Source organism: Tupaia chinensis, unplaced genomic scaffold (genome assembly GCF_000334495.1).
Source record: "Tupaia chinensis unplaced genomic scaffold, TupChi_1.0 Scaffold000184_1, whole genome shotgun sequence".
NCBI classification, from domain to species: Eukaryota; Metazoa; Chordata; class Mammalia; order Scandentia; family Tupaiidae; genus Tupaia; species Tupaia belangeri.
Genome location: NW_006159659.1, coordinates 4,802,991 through 4,823,776, shown reverse-complemented (window position 1 = coordinate 4,823,776; position 20,786 = coordinate 4,802,991). Strand labels below are relative to the sequence as shown.

Here is a 20,786-nt window from a genome sequence, read left to right as displayed (position 1 = left end):
GCATGAGTTTAAGCCACCGGGTCCGGGACTTGAACCGCAGTTGACTACGTGGGAGTCTAGCGACATAGCCATTACGCTAACTGCTGACCCCTGTTTTCATGCATCTTGATAAATCTTTTTCATTTGTATTTTTTCAACATGGTGCTGTTTATGATAGAGCTTAGCCTTCAGACCAATCATCTTTTTTGCCTGTTTTGACCATTCGTGAACCTCTCGACTTTCCTGCTTTCTCTTTTTCTCATGGTAATACAAACAGTATCCTTAGTGTTTACAATATAATGTAATATATTTGTTTTGCAGCATGGTGATGGCTGCAGAGTTGTTGGGAGCAGACTCCCAGATGCAAAGAAGTTGTCCACTTTCAAGTCTCAGAGACTGAGCAGACCTGACACAGTCTGGAATGGGAAAAACTACAGCCTTCATACTAACAATTCCATTTGATTCTTTTCTTTTGATTCTTTTCTGTGATGTGTATTTCCTTTTTCCTTTTTTTTTTTTTAGTTTAAAAAAAATTATTTTACATTCATTCATCGAGCATTATCACAGCATACAAAATGTGATTTCCCATCTAGAATACGCTGCATAGTGGCTTAATCATGCATGTTATCATCAGAATAATTTTCCATTTCTTGTTACACACACACACACACACACACACACACACACAGATATTTATATATTTTCCTCTCTATTTCTCACCCTCTGCCATTTCCCACCCTCCTCACACACTGTATCTGATGTCTATAGTTGTTTTCCATTCCTTCCCCCTCACACATTTTAATGATTCACAAAATATCTTAATTAATCTAACTACTTTCAGTAACAAGTTCAGCTAGTACATAAATATCTGTGAGCACATGTCTGACTTTAGGCATGAAGCTCTGAGTAGAATGAATATACTAATAGCTGATGCTATTTAGCTTACTGAGGTCATTAAATAGGTATTTTTTAATTTCAAGAAAAGCAGTTTTAGCTTTAATAAATCAAAATAAAAAATGTTAAGAAAGCTTTGCTTAAAACTTAAAGTCAGGAAACAGGTTAGGATTCTGTTCAAATAGTAGGTACATGAACCTATTGGCAGCTCAAGACAAGACAAAAATCCTTAAATCTGGAAAACAAAACATAGAAGAATATCAGTAATGTTTTAGTCAAAAGTTGTAAGATTCTATTTTACCATTTCAGTCTCATATACTTAATCTGTCTTCTGCTGGAGTCCTATTGATCTGTTTAAATTCTGGAACATAACGTTCAACTCCAGACTTGTCCCTACTGTTAAGTTGGCCATTTTCTTAGTTGTTATTGAACTTTCATTTCTGTTTGTCTGTATCTAGTTTTCCTGATTTAGTACTCTCTTCAAAACTACTTGGAGAGCTGATCTGATGTTGGTAAATGCTTTCAGGTCTTGTTTATCTGAGAATGTTCTTGTCTTTTCTTCCCATATGAAGATAATCTTGTTTGAAATTGTTTTCCCCTTAACACTTTGAATATATTTTCCCATTCTTTCCTTGCTCACATTGTTTCTGATGAGAAGTCTGCTGTTAGCTTGATGGGATATTGTTTGTAAGTAACTTGACATTTCTCTCTGGCCAATCTTGTCTTTGTCTTGTCGTTTTGGTCAGTCTGGCTATTATGTATCTTGGAGAAAATCTTGGGTTGATTCCATTTGCGGTCTTTTGTATTTCTTGGGACTAGATCTTTGAATGCCTCTCTAGATTTGGAAAGTTTTCTTCCAGGATTTCATGAAATAGATTATCAAGGTCCTTATTAGTCTCTTCACCTTCTGGGATACCAATTAGGACATTTAATGGTATCTAGTATTTTTTGTATTATACTCACTGTTTTGGGTTATTTTCTCAGTCTTCATGGTGGATTTTTCTAGGCCAGTAATTCTGTCTTCTACAGCTGAGATTTTATCCTCTGTATGATCTAGTCTACTTTTAATACTTTCAAGGGAGGTTTTGATTTCCTGCATTACAGCCTTCATTTCTAACAGTTCCATTTGATTCTTCTTTTTTATGGTGTGTATTTCCTCTTTTAGATCGTGCAAGAACTTCTTCACCTCATGAAAATCATGGACTCTTTTCTCCTGTGTCTCCTAGAGTTCATTTTCTTTCTTCTCTTGAATCTCTGTTAGCTTTGTCACTTTGAATATTCCAAATTCTTTATCAGACATTTCTATGAGTTCTATTGTACTGTCCGTGGATGAAGAGGAGTTATTCTTTTCCCTTGGAGGAGAGGTATTTTCTTGCTTTCTTATATTTCTTATGCCCCTGTGGTGATTTCTGGCCATCTGATGGGCTGTGTGTTTCTTCCTAATTCTTGAAGTTCAATCTGAGTATTTATAGGTGTGCTGGAGGAGGCGATCTGCAATTTCTCTTCTGTTCTGTATTTTTTTGTGCTTCAGTTTCAGTGGGAATTGAGGAATATTCTGACCCTAATCAGTAATCAGATGTTTGGATACTGTTCACTTAGACCTGTCTAGATACTCAGTGTGTTGAGGCTGAGCAGCTAAGGGATGAAGTTAAAGGAAAACAAGAGAGAAGAAGAGGAAAGAAGAAAAAAAAATTACCATAAAAAAATAAAAAAAGACAACAAGAAATTTTATGTTTTAATTTAGAAGGCATAAAGTGAAAACCGTGTGATGTGCACATGCACTGTGCAGAAACAATATTTCATAGCTGTAGTTCAATATCCATCTCAGAATGGACCTGGGTTTGTGCCTCTCCTAAATGGGAGGGAGGAAAGGCATGAATTAGCAAGATAAGGGAGGGGTTTGAGAGCCCAGAGAATACTTTACCTTAAAAAAAATTAAAAAAATATAATTAAGAGACACAGGGAGACCCAGAGACAGAGACAGAGAGATGGAGAGAAGGATACAGAAGTTGCCCTACCAATCTAGAAATGAATTTGGAAAGAGAAGTCTCAGCAGAAAATCTTCAGTTTTAGTACCTGAAAACAATATTTCACAGCTGAAGTTCAGTAGCCATCTCAGAATCTCTAATGTGTATTTCCTCTTTGAGATCATGCAAGCACTCCCTCACCTCCTGGAATTCATTGTCTCTTTTCTCCTGCATCTTCTAGAGTTTGTTGTCTCTCTTTCTTGAATCTCTGTTAGCTTTGTCACCATGAATATTTTAAATTCTTTATCTGACATTTCCACAAGTTCCCTGGTATTGTCTGTGGAAGATGAGGAGTTATTCTTTTCCCTTGGGGAGAGAGAATTTTTCTTGGTTTCTCAAATTTCTTGTGCCTCTGCAGTGGTTTCTGGTCATCTGTTTTTTCCTAATTTTTGGAGTGAATTCTGAGCGTTCACAGACTTGCAGGAGAAGGTGACCTGCAATCTCTAACCAGTACCAGTACAATTTCTCCCTTTGTGCAGCAATTCAATGGAAATCGAGGATTAATCTGACCCTTGCAGTATTCAGATAATTGGGTACCGTACACCTAGACTTGTCTTGAAACTCAGTGTGTGGATGCTGAGCAGAAAAGTGAGAAATGTAAAAAGAAAACAGGGTTGGGGGGAGAGTGAGCGTGCGTGCGCGTGCACATGCACAAGACAAAAGCAATTAAAAAGAAAAAAAATTTAAAGCAAAAAAAGCACACCACATGAAAGGGATTGCTCAGAACTCAGATATAGATGGATGGTGACTGACTTGTCCTGTGGGGGGGTGGGGTGGTAAGAATTAGCAAGATAAAAGAGCAGCAGAGAGCTAAGAACTTTACAAATAAGAGAGTGATGGAGAGAGACAAAATAAATAGGGTGCTGGTCGGCAGGATGGTGAAGTCTGGCAGAAGGTCTTCAAAAGTCCTAATCCTTGAAAGGGGCCATTCAGAACTTGGATATAGATGGCTGGTGATTGGCTTGTCCGATGAAGGATGGGGTAAAGGTAAGAATTAGCAAGATAAAAGAGCAACAGAGAACTAATAAGTTTAAAAATTAAGAAAAAAATATAGAGAGATGGGGAGGGACAGAGAGAAATCACCCCCCAGAGGGGATGGCCATGCCACAATCCTTTCTTCTCCATTCTCCTCTTGGGATCTTGGACACACACGTACACAGACCAGCGTGAGTTTAAGCCACTGGGTCCGGGACTCGAACCGTGATCGACTACATGGGAGTCCAGCGACATAGCCATTACGCTAACTGCTGGTCCCCATTTATTCAGTATTTCTCAAAGTCTATATTAGAATTATGTAGGTATTCAACTTATTTAAATTGCCAGAGGGCATGTGTGCACTAGCTGGAATAGAAAAATGTAAGGGTGGGAGAGAGAGAAAGCATCTCGTCACTGTAAGTGACATTGCAGTCCCCTTCGTTCATTTATTTTTCTTGAATTTTGGGTATACATGCACATGCTCTAAGCATATTTTTCAAGCTTCTGGGGCCGGGACTTGAACCTTAGTCAGTCATGTAAGCTCTGGTTCCTAATGCACAGCCCTAAACCTCTGTGCTATGGGGGCAAGCCTAGGTATTTTATCTTAACAGAGCATTGCTTTATTCTTGATTAAATCTGGATAGTTTGTCACCCTTTCCTAGAATGTAGATAAAACAGTTCTCCAAACAATTTAGTTCTCTTTTTATGCTGCACACCAAAAGTGAACCAGTAATTAATTTTCTCCTACACTTTGAAACACTGAGGTGTTACCCTGAATGAATACTCTATGTTGATCTTTTTTTTTCAATGGACATTTTTATCTTCAGTATAAATTGATCAGTTGGCATGTGTTTTTTAGGTATTTTGGAGTTTGAGTAATTTTGTCCCTCTAGAGCCTAATCAACTTTTTTTTTTTGGAGAGGTTTTTGCTATAGGGCGCGTGCACTCGCCAGACAGATGGAGAGAGACAGAGAGACAGAAAGCAGGAAATCACCCCCCAGGGGGGATGGCCACGCCGCAATCCCTTCTCCTCCATTCTCCTCTTGGGATCTTGGGCACGCATGCACACACACCCGGCCTGAGTTTAAGCCACAGGGTCCGGGACTCGAACCGTGGTCGACTACGTGGGAGTCCAGCGACATAGCCATTACGCTAACTGTTGGTCCATAGAGCCTAATCAACTTTTGATGTGCTATCAAATCAAGTGGCTGTACTGATAGAGCTGTGAGTCAGAGTTTGTACCCAAATGATCCAATATATTTAATTCATGTTTAAGAATTAATATGCTGTTAGAATGGTGGCTAAACATATAATAATACAGGTGAACTTTGTTAGTCCTCTTTGATTGCTGCTGTTTTATTTTATTTTTTTTGATAAACTATTTTTAAATTGTAGCAAATGCTAGTCTGAGTGCGAAGACAATGTGTCTTGATAAAGACGGACTAGCAATTCATAAAATTTTTAAAGGAGTATTGACAAATTTAATTGTAGATCAGAATTTGAAGGTCATTTGATATTATTTTAAATTCTGAAGACTTTTGAAGTTTAGAACAATTATTTCTTTTTCTCCACAGATACATTTTAAATTAGAAGTGTGTTTATATTGAAGTTACATATGTCTTTTTAGATAAGGTTTAAAAAAGTATCTCTCTATATCCAGTGCTGTAAATAGTAACTTTTAGACCATTATATTTAAGTGTAATTTTTTTCTCACACCAAGTTTCTAATTTGTTGATCTTTTTCCTTTTTGCTGTTTTTAAATATAGGCGTATGAACATTGCTGTTCGTTTTGGAAATGACCTTTCAGATGCTATACAAGTATTAGATGAAGGGTGCTTTACTACTCCAACTTCTTTGACTCACTTAGAGATAATTTGGGCAGAATACAATCTAGCTCAGGAGAACATTAGAACTTGTGAAAATGTGGTGAGTTGAGAGCTTTTCTTTGGTTGTTATATATTGAGCGTAAGGAAATAATTATTTTTTGAGAATCAGAGGGACTGTAAATATTACAGTGTTACTTCACTTTTATAAAATCTTTTACTTTTATAGTATCTACATATTAATGATTTGATTCCTTTATTGCCTTGTAAGAAATGTAGGATAGGTAGTTAGTGATTGTGGATAAAGCTTTAATAGAATCTTTTCCCTTTTTGTATGAGAATTTGACCTTTGATTAACTCCTTTTTTCTACTTCCTTGGTAATTTGGTAAAATAATACTTCAGCTATGTTACTAGGTAGTATCATTTAAAGTAAATGTAGCTCCTGTTGGAAAATTGCATCTGGACTGAGAGGAACTATAAATAACAAGAACTTAATAAAGACTCTTGAAAGTGGGCAAGGGTTCCTGGAGTGACTTCATAAGCTATACCTATGAAGTTGCTATAAATGATACTGACTTTTGATGGGCATGAAGCTTGTAAACCAATGTAGCTTCTATTCCTGCTTATATTGATCTTATCATCTGGTTTGAGTGGTATGTTTTATACTGCAGTATTGGACTCTATTAAATACTGTATAAGCTACCTATTGATCAGAGGTAGTTGTTTACATGTGTGGGAAGGGGTATGATAAATGAAATATTTCATATGAATTCTTCATTATCTTAGATACATTTATTTCCTTGTTTTTTTTTTTTTTTTTTTTTAGTTTATTTAATTAGACCGAATTGAGCTCCTTGTTTTCCATGGAAAGGTATTCCCTATGACTGTTTCTATAGCACCTGTGAGCTCTGTACTCATTGTGTTTGGACTAGTCCCATATTAAGTATTGATGGTTTCTGCCTCTCTGGATTATACTCTGAAAGACTCACTCCCTAATCATACCTGCTTTGGCCAGTTTGCAGTCTAACTGGCTCTGAATTGGAAGCATGAACAGAATAACTAGGATTCTGGAAATGGCAGGAAAGTTTACTTGGGAGAGGGGTTTAGACTGGGGTTATTTTACATATTGGATTTTAAACGGTCACTTCTGTTTGTGAAAGAAAAAAGTGGCAATTGAATTAATTTTTGAATTTCTATGAAACATAGATAATATTGTTTTATAAACTTTTCTTCTTTGTTTTTGGAGAGGTTTTTGCTATAGGACAGACAGACAGAGAGAGACAGAGAGACAGAAAGCGAGAAATCACCCCCCAGAGGGGATGGTCACGCCGCAATCCCTTCTCCATTCTCCTCTCGGGATCTTGGGCACGCACACATACGTGCCCGGCGTGAGTTTTAAGCTACCGGGTCCGGGACGTGAACTGCGGTCGACCACGTGGGAGTCCAGCGACATAGCCATTACGCTAACTGCTGATTCCCTCTTTACATTAACTTTTAAAGTGGGTATTTTTACTCCCATTTAATAAGTGAGGAAACAGGCTCACAGTGTTAAGGAAATTGTTCAAGATTACGTAGTGTTGTAAGGGTTAATATGAAATTTGAACCTCAGGCAGGTCTGACTTCAAAGTATATGCTCTGTCCATTTAAATCACACTGTCAGTATTAAAATTCTTTTTAATGTAATGTCATGTAGCAAGATGAAAAACTAATTGATTTTTAAAAATTTGTTTTTGTGGCTTAAATATAGGAGAGTGATTCAGGATAGAGAGGAAGAGGACTTAAGAACTGATATCCTAGCAATACAAATTAAAAAAAAATTTTTTTTTAAGCTAATAGTCTTTTCTACCACTGCTGGTGTTTCAGGACTTAAAGTTTATTTAGTAGACTGAAGAGTAGATTATTGGGTAAATACACATTCATAAATGCCACTCAAATGAAGTTGCCATTTCACTTTTCTTATCATACTTAATTTGGGTCTTGGAATTGTCATTTTCATTTATGCATTTTACATAGTTCCTTAACTTGATTGTCATGTGTATTTTTGATGAAAGAAGTGAGATTCTTTTTTGTTTTCTTTTCCTTTCTTTTTAAAAAGAATTTTGCTGTAGGGTGTGTGAATGAGAGAGAGAGAGAGAGAGAGAGAGAGAGAGAGAGAGAGAGAGAAATTTATCCTTGCCCTCCTGGGGGGACAGATATGCCACAGTCTTTCTCCTCCATTCTACTCTTGGGAGTTTGGGTGCACATTTACGTATCTTAGTGTGTTTTTTAAGCTGCCAAGTTTGGGATTCAAACCATGCTGTCAGCCATGTGAGATCTGGCTGCCTTAACCACCATGCCACTGGCTGTTGCAGAGTTTCTTTTCTTTTTATTTAGAGTTATAAAACAATCTGACTGAGCTTATGCAAGAAAGAATATCCTAAAATTCAAGCTTTAAGTGTGTGTGCAAGACATTTATAGGTGATAGAGGTACTTTTTTTTTTTTTTTTTTTGAGAGGTTTTTTTTTTTTTTAGGGCATTTGGTTTTTTTTTTCTATAGGGCATGTACGTTTGCCAGAAAGACAGAGACAGAGAGATAGAAAGTGAGAAATCACCCCCCGGGGGGATGACCACGGTGCAGTCCCTTCTCCTCCATTCTCCTCTCGGGATCTTGGGCACGCATACACATGCAACCGGCGTGAGTTTAAGCCACCAGGTCTGGGACTCGACCTGTGGTCAACCACATGGGAGTTCTGCGACATAGCCATTACACTAACTGCTGGTTCCAGAGGTACATGTTTTTTAATGACATCCTACCTTTCTGTTTTTCTTGGGTATGAGATGGACACATAATAGAGATAATGTTTAGGGTTCTTGGGTATCTTTTATATATATGTATTTCCAAATACATCTTTTATTCTGACAGAATTTGCCTGAGTCTCGAAGGATGAGTTAATGAAGGAGTTGGGAAGGAAGTGCATAATTAATAATAGGAACTTGAATAATTTTCTGAAAGAAAAACAAAAATTTCATTGCTGCAGAAATAATGGGAAAATATAAAGATTAGCAGAGTAGGATTGTTGTCTTTTTGATGATCTAAGGAGAGAGAATGTAATGTTAACTTTTAGAGATAATTTTTTTCATATAGGTTAGTGTATAAAAACACTTCTGATATTAATGATTGTTATTTTTTTCTTCCTCCAGAATGAAGGCAATATTTTGATTGCCCAGAGAAATGAAGTGCACCAGAAACTGTGTATGGCAGTAGAAGTTTTTATTCTGGAAATAGATGAGTTACCTCTTACTAAACGCTTAGAGAAATTGCAGGTTGGAATTATATATATTAAAAGTACCTTAAATTATAAGTTTATCATTTGAGAAGTAAAATTGCAATTATCTTGAGATTTCAGGTATTACTTAAGGCTGCAAAAGTTTTTCTTCTTTGATGAGTTCTAATTTCTATCTTTCTTTTATTTATTTATTTACTTACTTATTTTTCTTTTAGATTTTTGCCATAGGGTGCATACACTCACTGGGGAGAGAGTAAGAAATCACTCCTCATAGGGTATGACCACATTTCAGTCCCTTCTTCTCCATTCTTCTCTTGAGATTTTGGGCATGTGTGTACACAAATAAGCCCAGCATGCTTTTCTGGCTGCCCAATATGAGACTTGAAGTGCAGAGTAGCCATGTGGGATCCAGTGCCTTCACCATCATGCCACCTGCTGTTCTCATTTTTTAAAAGGGGGTTAAATTTTTATGTTAGCGAATTTAATGTTTAGGTATATGTATGTATCTATTCTGAAAACAAGGTAAAATGGCCACTCTAGGCTTGTAGAACAGTATTCACTGGGGAAACCCATGGAAACAGAGTTAGTAGCTGCCATGTGGGTCATTGCATTCTAGCAGAAAATCTAGTAGGGCCACATGTCAGTGTACAGAAGAAGGGACCATGAGTTACAGGGCTTTTAGGCTTTGTGGTCAGGGTCCTCCCCTGGTGTGATCTGGAGCTAGAGTTCAATAGCTATGTGACGTGTTAGAGCCTTGTCTTAGCCATGCCCTGCCAGCCCAGCAATGCCTTTAATTTGGAGTGAATGAGCAAATAATGTTCAGTCTGAGACCAGCAGTTGGTGTAATGGCTGTCGCTGGACTACCGTGTAGTCGGCATGGTTTGAGTCTGAGACCCGGTGGTTTAAACTCAAGCTGGACGTGTGTGCATGCATGCATGCCCAAGATCCCAAGAGGAGAATGGAGGAGAAGAGACTGCAGCATGGCTATCCCCCTGGGCTGTCGCTCTGTCTTCCTTTGTCTTTCTGGTGAGCACATGTGCCCTATAGCAAAAACCTCTCCCCCCACCCCCCAAAAAAGTTAAGTCCTCCCATTTAATAACATAGTATCTCTCTCCACTTACATCTTTTTTCATCTTTTAGTATTGTTGAAAAAATTTCTCAAGGAGACAGAGAGAGAGGGAGAGGAGAAAGCACCCTGCCCCTCATGGGGAATGATTACATTGCAACGCGTTTCTCTGCCTTTGGAACTGTGGGCATGCATGCACTCAGAAAACCTGGTGTGTTTCTCAAGGCACGGGGTCCTGGACTCGGACCACACCGTCAGCTGTGTAGGACCTGGCTTCCTTAACCACTAGACCACAGAGCCAGTACTCCTTTGGGTTGGCAGGTGGCATGAAAGTTAAGGCAGCTGGATTCCATGGGGCTGATTCAAGTCCATGGTTCAAGTCCTGAACCTGGCAGCTTAAAAATCATGTGAAGCGTGTATATGTGTGTGTGTTTGTGTCTGTGCCCAAAATCCTGAGAGGAGAATAGAGGAGAAAGGCTTACAGTGTGGCTATGTCCCCTGGAGGGTGATGTCTTACTTTCCATCTCTCTCTCTCTCTCTTTCTCTCTTTCTCTAGCAAGCACACATGCCCTACAGCAAAAACATTAGAAAAAAAATTACACAGGGTATGTGTGCATGAATACCCAAAATCCTGAGAGAAAAATGGAGGAAATGAGATTGCTGCATGGTCCTTCCTACTGGGAAGTGATTTCTTACTTTCCTTCTCTTTCTTTTTGTCTCTCTCTCTCTAGCAGGCACATGTACCCTATAGCAAACTGAAACAACAACAAAAGCAATACTCCTTTTATCTCTCCTAATCCTTCTACCCTTTATGAATTTCTTGAATTTTTACTGTTTTGATCAGTGCTTTGCTTGTACTAAGTTGAATAATAGCTGATATCCATCTTGTTTTGGACTATAGGGAATCAGCATGCTAGAAATTTGGAGAATAGTCAAAGACATTTGGGCACTGTCTCTTTCTGTTCTCATAAATGAGAAGTACCTTTGATGATACTATGTGTGGTTCAGGAATCCTTAGAGTCCTGTTTTCAAACATTTTCTTAAACAGAATTGCATGAATAGTAAACCTTGAATATAAAAAGACACTAATGTAATAAGATTTTACTTTTCTACAGTGCAAATTCCACTTTACCCTTTAAAGGTTCATTTCTTTGCATTAACTGTTTGTAAACATAGGCTGAGGGGACCAGCAGTTGGTGTAATGGCTATGTCACCAGACTCCCATGTAGTCAACCGCAGTTTGAGTCCCAGACATGGTGGCTTAAACTCATGCTGGGCGCATGTGCGTGTGTACCCAAGATCCTGAGAGGAGAATGGAGGAGAAGGGATTGCGGCATGGCCATTCCCCCCTGGGGGGGTGATTTCTTGCTTTTTGTTTCTCTGTTTCTCTCTGTCTTTCTGGCAAGCGCACTCGCCTTATAGCAAAAACCACTTAAAAAAAAAAAAAAAGGCTGAAAATCTGTGACCGAGATCATATTTAAAATTCGTTTCTTTTTAAAGTTTAATATTGAAAGATTTTTTGCCTTATCTGATTTATCTACATTTCTGATATTTTCCTAAAGCTTCAGAATATTCTTAAACTTTTATTCTGCTGAGAAATCCTGTTATTCATGGTTTTCAAGTAATTGGTAAATTTAACATATTTTTATAGTGAAGATCAGTTAAAGAAAATAAAGTTCATGACTTTTGAGTTCCTCAGTGTTTATTGAGACTTCTTTTGTGGCCCCATGGTTGATTTTTCATGACTCTTCCTCCTAAGTTCAAAGAAAAGTGTAGTCTAGGTTTTCTTGGTATGCAATTCTATAAAAGATATGTGTGTATACCTATTTTCTTATGTCTTAATCTTTTTTTTTATCCTTGCTTAGTTTTAGGTCTAATCAGAGCGTCAGTGTTTTTTGTTTTGTTTTCCTTTTTATTTTAACACACCTATTTTACTTTCTTTTTTCACATTTTATTGATTCACAGAAGATCTTAAAGTATGGACAAGGCTAGAATCTAGTGACAAGTGCACTGTAATTTTCTTCTGAAACAATTTTTTTCTTTCTTCATTCCCTTTTTTACTAAAGAGAGATATAAACTAACTTATCTGCAAAAAAAAAAAAAGGTTAATCTCACTTTGGTATGTTATTTGCACAAAGCCCCATAAGAATTCAATTTCTGATGCAAGGCAACAGATACTATAGTATTATTGAACTTATGTGAATAACCATTCTGCCACAAAATAAGAATGCTCACATATATTTTCCAATTGCAAAGGGGTCAGGAAGGGAGAAAAGTTTGTTTCAACTAAATAAACTCTATTTTTAACCAAATTGCTGAACCCAACAACTCAAAAGAAAACAAAAATTCTTAAATCTGGAAGACAAACCATAGAAGAAAATCAGTAATGCTTTAGAAAAAGTCATTGAATTCTATTTCACCAGTTCAACCTTTTGTAATCTCTTTTTTGTTGAATTTGCAGTGTTACTGTGGTCTGACCTTCCCATTAACATTCAACATTATTATTGATATTTCAGAACATGTCCCTACCATTAAATTGGCCTTTTTCTTGGTGATTTTTTGTTCTCTTATTGTCTGTCTTTAGTTTTCCTGGTATAGTACTCTCTACAGAACTTCTCAAAGAGGTGGTTTGGTTTTGGTAACTTCTTTCAGGTTTTGTTTATCTGAGAATGTTTTTATCTTTTCTTCCCACATAAAGTATAATCTTGCCAGATTTTTGGTTGAAATTATATTTCTCACTTAACACTGAATACATTTTCCCATTCTTTCCTTACTTGCGTTGTTTCCAATGAGAGGTTTGATGTTAGCCTGATGGGATATCCTTTGAAAGTAACTTGATGTTTTTCTCTTGTCAACTTTAGTATCTTATCTCTGTCTGTGGTTTTGGTCAATCTGGCTATGATATACCTTGGAGAAGATCTTCTTGGGTTGATTCTATGTGGGGTCCTTTGTATGTCTTGGGTCTGGATATTTGAATGTCTATCTAGGTTTGGAAAGTTTTTTTCTGGGATTTTATGGAATAGATTACAATGCCCTGATTAGTTTCTTCACCTTTGGGATACTGATTAACCAGATGTTTGGGCATCTAATGGTATCTAGTATTACTTTGTATATCATTCTCATTTTTTGGGATTATTTTCTCAGTGTTTTTGGTGAATTTTTCTAGGTCGGAGGTTCTATCTTCTACATCTGAGATTCAGTCTTCTGCATGATATAATCTGCTTTTAATACTTTCAAGGGAGGTTTTGATTTCCTGTATTGTAGCCTTCATCTTTAATAGTTCCAGTTGATTCTTTTATATGGTGTTTATTTTCCTCTTTTCAGATCATGCAAGAACTTTCTCACCTCCTGGAACTTGTTGTCTCTTTTCTCCTGCATATTCTGGAGTTCGTTGTCTCTTTTCTTTTGCATCTCTTTAGGTTTGTCACTATGAATATCCTAAATTCTTTTTCTGACATTTCCATGAGTTCCATTGTACTGTCTGTGGATGATGAAGGGCTGTTCTTTCCCTGTGGGAGAGAGAGATTTTCTTGATTTCCCATAGTTATTGTTCCTTTGTGGTGGTGGTTTCTGGTCATCTGTTGGATTATACTGCACTTTCTATCTTCTTGGAGTTAATTCTGAGTACTGGTGGCATGTGGAAAAAGATGGTCTCCAATTTTTCTGCAGTTCCATTTCCCTGATCTTCACCAAATAACTTGCACTTTTGTTGATGGAACTGGATATTATTACAAAGGCCTCACAATTTCAAGGGAATAGGAGTACCTGGGATGAGCTGAGGGGTTTAAAGTGTTCAGAGGTTTTGCATCTGTGCACCTAGACCTGCCTAGATACTCAATGTATGGAAGGTGAGAAGTAAGGTGAGAAAGTCAGGCAAAAGAAAGAAAACAAAGGGAAAAAAACAAAAACCAACCAAACAAAAAAACCAAACAAAACAATGAAAAGGGAAAAAAAATTAAAAAAAAAAAGTAACTAGTGCACTGTGTGAAAGGTGCAGGGCTAGGCCCACCTTAGTTGCACATGGATTCTGAAATTAGCAAGAGAAGGGAGAGGTCAGAGACAAGAGACTGTACCTACAGTAAGTATGTATAATAGAGAAAAATTTCAAGAGGAAGGGAGAGGAAGAGAGACAGAGATAGAAAGTAGGCTTTTTGCTGGGTGTTGGACCAGAAAGAGGGGTTTGGTGCAGAGGCTTTCTGGTTAAAAGGGCAGGGCTAGGTCCACCTCCACTGCACATGGATTTTGGCTTTTCGCTGGATGTGGGGCTGGAAGCAGTCTATCAATTTTTGAGATATCTTTATTGTGTATCTGAGATAAACCTCTTATATCTCTTTGTCTCTGTAGTTCTTCATTTGTTCAGAACTTTTAATTTTCTATTGCTGAGTATTATAGTGTATTTTGAACCATTTTCTTTTAAAGAAATAATGTACACTTATTTTAGGATGTTTTAGAATTAAATTTTATTTTGCTTCCTTTTAAAATTCTAATCTCACTCTTCCTTTTGGTTAGTATTTGCTTTATATTTCTTTTTTTCCTTTCCTCCTTTATTTTAACCTTTTGTACTCAGTTTTTGGAATGTTTCCCTTAACTAACACCTAATGGATCATTTTTTAAAATAACTCAACCTGTAAATTTATCTTTTTTTAGAAATATTTTATTTTTTGTTTAGTCAGGATATAATCAAGGATAGAAATGAAAAACATATGACAAATCAACAATTAGCTTGAAATTATTAGGATGAATAGAAATGTCATCATGCATACTTTAACCCTGATAAACATATATAATAAAACCAATTTGTGAAATAACCTTCTATACAACAGAATTTAATTAATTTCATAGTGAACATGCTCTATTTTTTTGTGAACATTTTTCCATTTGCCAAATGTTTCCTCCCCTTGTACCTTAGATACATCCTCTATCACCCAATGTCTACCATCCATTCTTTCCCTTTCACATCTTTGCATTTACACCTCTCTACCATTCTCTCTACCATCACATTTTCAAGTCTTTCTACCTCTGCTGTAGCAGAGATAAACCTTTTATAACTGTCTATATAGTTTTTCATTTGTTCAAAACTTTTAATGCTCTATTGTTGAGTATTGTAGTGTATTTTAAACCATTTTCTTTTAAAGAAATATGTACCCTTATTTTAGGATGTTTTATAATTAAATTTTATTTTGCTTCCTTTTAAAATTCTAATCTCACTCTTCTTGGTACAGATTGAGTGGGTATATACAATGTGTATCTTTCAAAGTCTGGTTCACTTCATTCAACATTAAGTCTTCTATATTCATCCATTTTGGTCAAATGATAGGATCTCATTGTTTCTTAGAGCTGTATTATATTCCAAAGTATGTAGGTGCCACAGTTTTCCAAACCAGTCATCAATTTTGAACACTTACATTGGTTCCATTGGTTTTAGCAATTGTAAATAATGCTGTAATAAACATGGATGTGCAGATGTCTTTCCGATTGAGTGCTTTCTATCCTTTGGGTAAATATCAAGAAGTAGGTATCATTTGGAAGGTCTGTACGTTTTTGAGAAACTTCCATATTGCTTTCCACAGGTGTTGAACTAATTTACATTCCCACCAGTAGTGTGAGAACATTACCTTTTCACTCTAGTGTCACCCAAACTTGTCATTTTTAATATTTTTTGATCCTAACCATTGTAACTGGGGTTAAGAAATATTGGCCTTCTCCAATGTCTTCAAAAATTTCTACTATGTTTTCTACTAGTAGTTTTATAGTTAGAGGCTTTTTATTTAAATCTTTGATCCATTTTGAGTTAATTCTAGTTAATGGTAAGAAATAGAGGTGAGGCTAGCAGATGATGTGGTGGTTAAGGTATTGGACTTCCACATAGTGACCATGGCTTGAGTCTCAGACCTTGCAGCTTGCTTTCTCACTTTCCTCTCTCTCTTTGTCTCTCTGTGGTCAAATTAAAAAGTAATAATCATAAATACAATAAAATAAAATAATTCCTAAAAAAAGAGATAGATATGGGTCCAGTTTCATTTTTCTGCAGATGGACATCCAGTTTTTTCAACCCTATTTGGTAAAAAGACTTTGCTTCACTACATTGTCTTATACCCTTTATTAAAGATCAGTTGACTGTATGATTTGAGGCTTATTTCTGGATTCTCTGTTCCATTCCATTAGTCTGTGTATCTGTTTTTGTGCCAGTAGCATACTGTTTTGATTATCACTACTTTGTAATATACTTTAAAGTTGGATAGTAAGATGCTTCCTTTTATTTTTATTCTTATTATTTATTTTTTTTGGTGTAGTATTTTCTTGGGAATATGAGGTCTTTTTGGATTACAGACAAATTTTGTATTTTTTTTCCCATTTCTGTGAAGAATGGCTCAGGTAGTTGAATTGGAATCATACTGAATATATAAATTAATTTGGGTAGGACTGGCATTTTGATTAAGATTTCTCCAATCCAAGGGCACAGGATGTCCTTCCATTTTTTTTCCATCATACTATTTTAATATCTGTTTTCAGTTTTTCATAGTTTTTCTTGTAGAGGTCTTTTACCTATTTGGTTAGATTTATTTCTAGGTATCTAATTTGTTTTGTAGCTATTGTAAATGGGATTGCTTTCTTTAGTTCTGTGTTAGTCTGTTCATTGTTGATATGCTATAGATTTTTGTATATTGACCTTGTATCCTGCAACTTTACTGCATTCATTTATTACTTCTAGGAGTTTTTTCATGGATCCATTTGGATTTTCTGTGTACATAATCATATTATCTGCAAATAGTGTCGATTTAACTTCTTTTCCTATCTGAATATCTTTTATTTTGCTCTCTTGTCCGATTGCATTGGCTAGGACTTCCAACACTATTAAAAAGGAGTAGAAAGAATAGGCAGCCTTGTCCTGTTCTACTTTTAATGGGAAAACTTTTAGTTTTTTCCCATTCAGTATGATGTTCACAGTAGGTCTGTCATATATGGCTTTTATTACGTTGAGGAACATCCCTCCTACCTCAATTTTGCTGAAAGTCTTGATCATGCAGGGATGTTATATTTTCTCAGATGCTTTTTCTGCATCTATAGATATAATCATGTGATTTTTATCTTTCATTCTGTTAATGTGGTATATTAATTTATTGTTTTACAAATGTTGAACTGTCCTTCCATCCCAGGTTAAAGCCTACCTGGTCATGGTGTATAATCTTGATATGTTGTTGGATTCCTTTTGCTAATATCTTGTTGAAAATTTTTGTATCAATATTCATCAGGGATATTGGTCTGTAGTTTTCTTTTTTCTTTTTTCTTTTTTTAAAATTATGTCCTTGTCTGGTTTAGGTATTGAGGTAATAGAGGCTTCATAAGAGAAATTTGGGAGGATTCCTTGGTTTTGAATCTTTAGGATTAGTTTGAGAAAAATTGAAGTTAGATCATTTCAAAAATTTTGTAGAATTAAGAAATGAAGCCATCTGGACCAGAAATCTTCTTTGTTGGGAGACTAAGTATCACTATGTCAGCTTCTTCACATGTTACTGGTATATTCAGGTTTTCTACTTAATCCTGATTCAATCCAGGTAACTTGTTCTTGTCTAGAAATCTGTCCCTCTCATCTAGGTTTTCCAGTTTGTTGGCATATAGTTGCTCTTCATATTTTCTCATAATTTTTCATATTTTGAATATATCTGTGTCATATTGCCAACTTCATTATTGATTTTATTACTGGTTCCTTTCTCTTTTTCTTGATTAATCTAGCTAATGGTTTATCAATTTTGTTCATCATTTTTCTTTTGTATAGTTCTTCTATTCTCTATTTTATTTATTTCAATTCTAATCATTACTATTTCTTTTCTTCTTTAATTTAATTTAATTTTTTTCCATTTTGTTAAGATGGGTTGTTATTTATTTGCCAATCTTTTATTTTTCTCTTGTGAGGACTAATGGCCATAAATTTGCCTCTTTTGACTGCTTTTGCTGAGTTCCAAAGGACTCTCTAATTTTTTTTAAGAATTATTAATTTAATTTAATTAATTTATTTTAATTTGACTAGAAAGATGCAGAAAGAGACAGAGAAAGGGAAGTGGGAAAACAAGCTGCCAGGTCTGGGACTCAAACTGCAGTTAGCCATGTTGGAGTCCAGCACCTTAACCACCATGCCGTTGCTGGTCACAGATACTCCCTGTTTACAACCTATTAATATATCTTTTGATTTGTAACCTAATCAATTTATGTATTTATATTTACTATTTTGTTAGAACTTATTTTTGTGTTCTGCTCATCATATTTTCTTTTTCTACTTTCCATATTTAATATTTCAGAAATTCTCATCTGCTTTTGGTGTCTTCCCTTGCTTTATCTTTCTACCACAAACCAATCAACATGACCATGGTTGTTGTCTAGGATTTTATTCTCAAATTGTTATGGATATTGCGTGTGTTAGCTAAATTAAATAAACTTTAGAGTTATTTTCTTATTTTTATTTCATAAATTATTTAATATCTCTCAGCTTTCTCTGTTGGAATATTTTCTCTAAGAGTCTTCTTAAAGAGATCTTCATGTAATTGACTTTGTAAGATATTAAATGTTTCAGGATACTTTGTTTTAATCATGTATATAAACAGTTGTTTAGCTGTCTATTAAAATTAGATTCAAAGGCCATTTTTCTTTGTGACCTTTGACAATAATAATTCATTGTCTCCTTATTTTCATAGTTTTTTATGTCAACCTAATTTTATTCTTTTTTTAATTTTTTAACCTCTAGAACATTTAACATTTTATCTTAACTTTGTTCTTAAATTGCACTAAAAGTTTTGACTTAATATGAGCTGGTTTGGTCTGAGGCTTTGTATATTTCTTTAATTCTAGGAAATATTTGATAATTGTTTGTTAAGGTAATCCCTGCTTATTACCCCATGTACTTTCTTTCTCACTCTTGTACTTCTCTTAGGTGGATATTTAAACTTCTTCTATCCTCTGCATATTTTGTAGAATAATTATTTATTTAATTTTATTTATTGTCATTGTTATTTTTTAATTTGCTGGAGGACATGTATGCTTATCAGTGACAGAAAGAATGAAAGAGAGACCGTTAGGAAGTAAGCCACCAGGTCCATGACTTGAACTGCCATTGGTCATGTGGGAGTCTAGCACCTTAACCACCATGCCACCTGCTGGCCCCATCCTCTGGATATTTTAACCATTCATTCATTTTATTTTATCTTTTTATTACTATCAGTGTCTTTCTGGTGGGAATCTTGACTTCATTATGTATTTGATAGTTCACTAATTGGGGTCAGCAGGTGGGGTGGTGGTTAAGAGCACTAGACTCCTACATGGCTGACTGAGGTTTGAGTCCTGGACCTGACAGCTTACTTTCTAACTTTCTCTCTCTCCCTCACTTTGTACTTTCTGGTCATATTAAAAATAAATAAATAATTAAAGTTAAATAAAAAATAATTAAAAATATAATTCACTAATTGGTTCTCTTATTATGTCCCTTCTGCTATTTAGCCAATCTATCCTACTCTATATTTCAAAGATTTTCTTTTATACCTAATATCTTTTTTTTCTTTTCTTTTTTTGAGAGGTTTTTGCTGTAGGGCGCATGCTCTCACCAGAAGGATAGAGAGAGACAGCGAGACAGAAAGCGAGAAGTCACCCCTGGGGGGGATGGCTACGCAACAATTCCTTCTCCTCCATTCTCCTCTCTATACCTGATATCTTCAGTTGGTAATTATTTATAAATGCTATCATTTTTCACTTAATGATTGGGATACCTTTGAAAAATGTGACCCAAACATTTATTTATTTATTTATCTGTTGATTTGTTGTCATTTAAAAAATATTTATTCAATTTTATTTGTCATTATTCTATTTTAAAAATTTGACCAGAGAGAGAAAGGGAAAGTAAGAAAGCAAGCAAGCAAGTTGCCAGGTCCAGGACTCAAATTGTGATTGTCCGTGTGGTAGTCCAGCACCTTCAACCACCGCACTACCCTGCTGGTTCCTATTTGTTGTCATTTTTAAGTCAGTGGGACTTGAATCATGGTCGGCCATATGGGAATCCAGCACCTTAACCACTAGACCACCTGCTGGCCGCAAAGCTTTTTATTTGTAACTAATCCACTTAATAAACTTTTACTGTTATAGTCCAAGTAAATCAATTCCTAGGTAGTTTTGTGTTTTCACTTCAATCTAATGATTCTAAATTTTCTTTATGAAATTCTCAAGACTAGGTATTCAACATACCACTTTTCTGTCTCTTGGGTCTTAACAGTACTTGAATTATAATGTGCAATTAATACATTTTAATAAACAGAACTATATTTCTGCAGAATTTGTCAACCTCTTTAGAAGCAGTATATGGACAGGCCAAAGAAGGAACATACTCCGAAGAAATATTTAGAATATTTGATGCCTGGAAGTGTAGTAAAAGAGAGGAGTTCACTAATGTAAGAAGTGAAACAGAGGCATCCCTACAGCATCTTATAACATGGTTTCAGACTACCTTAAAGGTAATGAGAGCACTTACTCAGTAATATTTGTAGCATAAACCATGAAATAAATATTTTTAGAAATCATATTCAGTCCCTATTCAAGAGTTAACATTGTCTACCTACTACCTATCAAAGTTAAGCTTACCACATGAGCAGTCAAAATCCTTTATCAGCCCTTAGTTAGACTGCTCCTTTTGTCTTTCCTTTCCTCCTCCACCTTTTTTTAAATTTATTTTTTTTATTTTTCTTAATTTGCCAGAGCATGTGTGCACTTCCTGAG

At 35.7% G+C, this 20,786-nt stretch overlaps 1 protein-coding gene across 1 annotated transcript in view; it reads left to right on the top strand.

Moving 5' to 3' along the window:
• STK31 (serine/threonine kinase 31) overlaps window positions 1–20,786 on the top strand; it is a 148,045-nt gene that overhangs the window by 96,023 nt on the left and 31,236 nt on the right. The window contains exons 9-11 of the mRNA XM_006146687.1: window positions 5,642–5,801; window positions 8,880–9,002; window positions 20,345–20,524. Of these exons, the coding sequence (XP_006146749.1) occupies window positions 5,642–5,801; window positions 8,880–9,002; window positions 20,345–20,524 (463 nt within the window). The remainder of the gene's footprint in view (window positions 1–5,641; window positions 5,802–8,879; window positions 9,003–20,344; window positions 20,525–20,786) is intronic.